General features: G+C 43.0%; 1 protein-coding gene across 1 annotated transcript; it reads right to left on the bottom strand.

Annotated features, from left to right (window-relative positions):
* LOC106815620 (neurogenic locus Notch protein-like) lies at positions 1 to 1,666 on the bottom strand. The gene is made up of 4 exons (XM_014820108.1): positions 1,564 to 1,666; positions 1,120 to 1,287; positions 626 to 891; positions 1 to 313 (listed from the first exon to the last, which is right to left on the bottom strand). Exons 1-4 carry the CDS (start codon positions 1,664 to 1,666, stop codon positions 119 to 121), a joined length of 732 nt encoding a protein of 243 aa, XP_014675594.1. The 3' UTR covers positions 1 to 118.
* Positions 1,667 to 1,762: the final 96 nt, after the last annotated feature.

The following is a 1,762-nucleotide window of genomic DNA, read 5'->3' as shown; positions in this document are numbered from 1 at the left end:
TGTGTGTGTGTGTGTGTGTGTGTGTGTGTGTGTGTGTACAAATATGACCATCACTAATATATTTAACAATACATATAACAATCCCTAAAACGCCGGTAATTAAAGACAAATTAATGATTCATTCTAATTTTTCGTAATAGCACATATTCTTATTCGGTTGAAGGGTCGCCATGGTTATTGCCATGTCAGTTTGTTCATCCAATGAAAGGTCACACATTTTGCTCTTGAAGTTGTAGTCAAACGATAAGCAGCGGGTAGGGTTCGAGTTGCAATACTCGGCGCAGACTACGATATCAGATTTTTTTAAACGAATCTGCCAAAAAAAATAGAATAGATGTTAGCAAATACTTGTGCAAATTAACAAACTGTACAAAATGTTTTGTTGTTACAGAATGCTGTTAACACTATATTAGATACGCGGAGACTCGCTAAGTGGGAAAGCCTATTTATATCATTAATCACTTTTGATTAAGATTACAATTTAGCCGACGGAGATGTTTCAATTCAATAATATACGAATTATTATTTAAAAATTACTACTTAACGTATTAAACAAGGGCTAGTATATATACTAATAAATATTTGAAGATTTACTAATTAATATATGAAACAAGAGATTACGTACCGCGTCGGCACGGCTGTTGAGGAACATCTGGAACAGGATAAGGTAGCCAGGTACAGAAGGACAATCCGCCACGAATTCACTGCAGTCCAGACCTCCAAAGCCAGGAGGACATTCGCAAGATGTATTGAAATAAAGAGGGTCTACAACACACGTGCCAAATGTGCATTCAACTCCCTCACAGGGATCAATCTCGCACGCGTCACCAGCTATTCCTGTCGGGCACACACACGAGGCCTTAAAGGAGATGGGGTCAACAACGCAAGTACCATTGTTACAATCTAATGTACTGCATGGGTTAATCTCACACATAACTCCAAACACACCTGGAGGACAGAGGCAGAATGGATCATACGAACCAGGATCGACCAGACAAGTACCGTTGTTGCAATCCAGTGTACTAGTACTACATGGGTCCATATCACACATGGCTCCTGTTATTCCACGAGGACAAGCACACGAGGCAGTATAGTTAAGGGGATTAACAACGCAAGTACCAGTGTTACAATCTAATGTACTGCATGGATTCATCTCACACATAACTCCAAACACACCTTGAGGACAATGGCAGAATGGATCATACAAACCAGGATCGACCAGACAAGTACCATTGTTACAATCTAATGTACTGCATGGGTTAATCTCACACATAACTCCAAACACACCTGGAGGACAGAGGCAAAATGGATCATACGAACCAGGATCGACCAGACAAGTACCGTTGTTGCAATCCAGTGAACTACATGGGTCCATATCACACATGCCTCCTGTTATTCCATGGGGGCACAGACAAGCGGGGGCATAGGAAACTGGGTTAATAAGACAAGTACCGCTGTTGCAGTTTAATGTACTGCATGGGTCCACTTCACACATTGCTCCTGTTATTCCATGGGGGCACAGACAGGAGGCGGCATAGGAAACTGGGTTAATAAGACAAGTACCGCTGTTGCAGTTTAATGTACTGCACTGTTCGTGACCTTGCGGCCGCTCGGTAGAGGTCGTGTCGCAGTCCTCAGCTCTACTCTCCGAGCCGCACGGACACATACACATCGGCAAACCACCGTGAGGCGCCAATACGCAAATGCCATATCCACAGTCCACATCGTCGCAGGCGTGTCTGTTGCAGTCGTATCCGTAGAA

This window comes from Priapulus caudatus, unplaced genomic scaffold (assembly GCF_000485595.1).
Source record: "Priapulus caudatus unplaced genomic scaffold, Priapulus_caudatus-5.0.1 Scaffold1160, whole genome shotgun sequence".
Taxonomy (NCBI): domain Eukaryota; kingdom Metazoa; phylum Priapulida; class Priapulimorpha; order Priapulimorphida; family Priapulidae; genus Priapulus; species Priapulus caudatus.
Note: the sequence above shows the minus strand (reverse complement) of the source record. Positions and strands in the feature narration are given on the sequence as shown.

Excerpts from the sequence above, each read along its gene's own strand:
- LOC106815620 (XM_014820108.1), bottom strand. The coding sequence starts at position 1,666 with ATGTGTCCGTGCGGCTCGGAGAGTAGAGCTGAGGACTGCGACACGACC. Across the intron at positions 1,288-1,563 it reads TACATTAAACTGCAACAGCG|GTGTGTTTGGAGTTATGTGT; the intron begins GTACTTGTCTTA and ends TCTGTCCTCCAG. Across the intron at positions 892-1,119 it reads TACATTAGATTGTAACACTG|GTACTTGCGTTGTTGACCCC; the intron begins GTACTTGCGTTG and ends ATTGTAACAATG.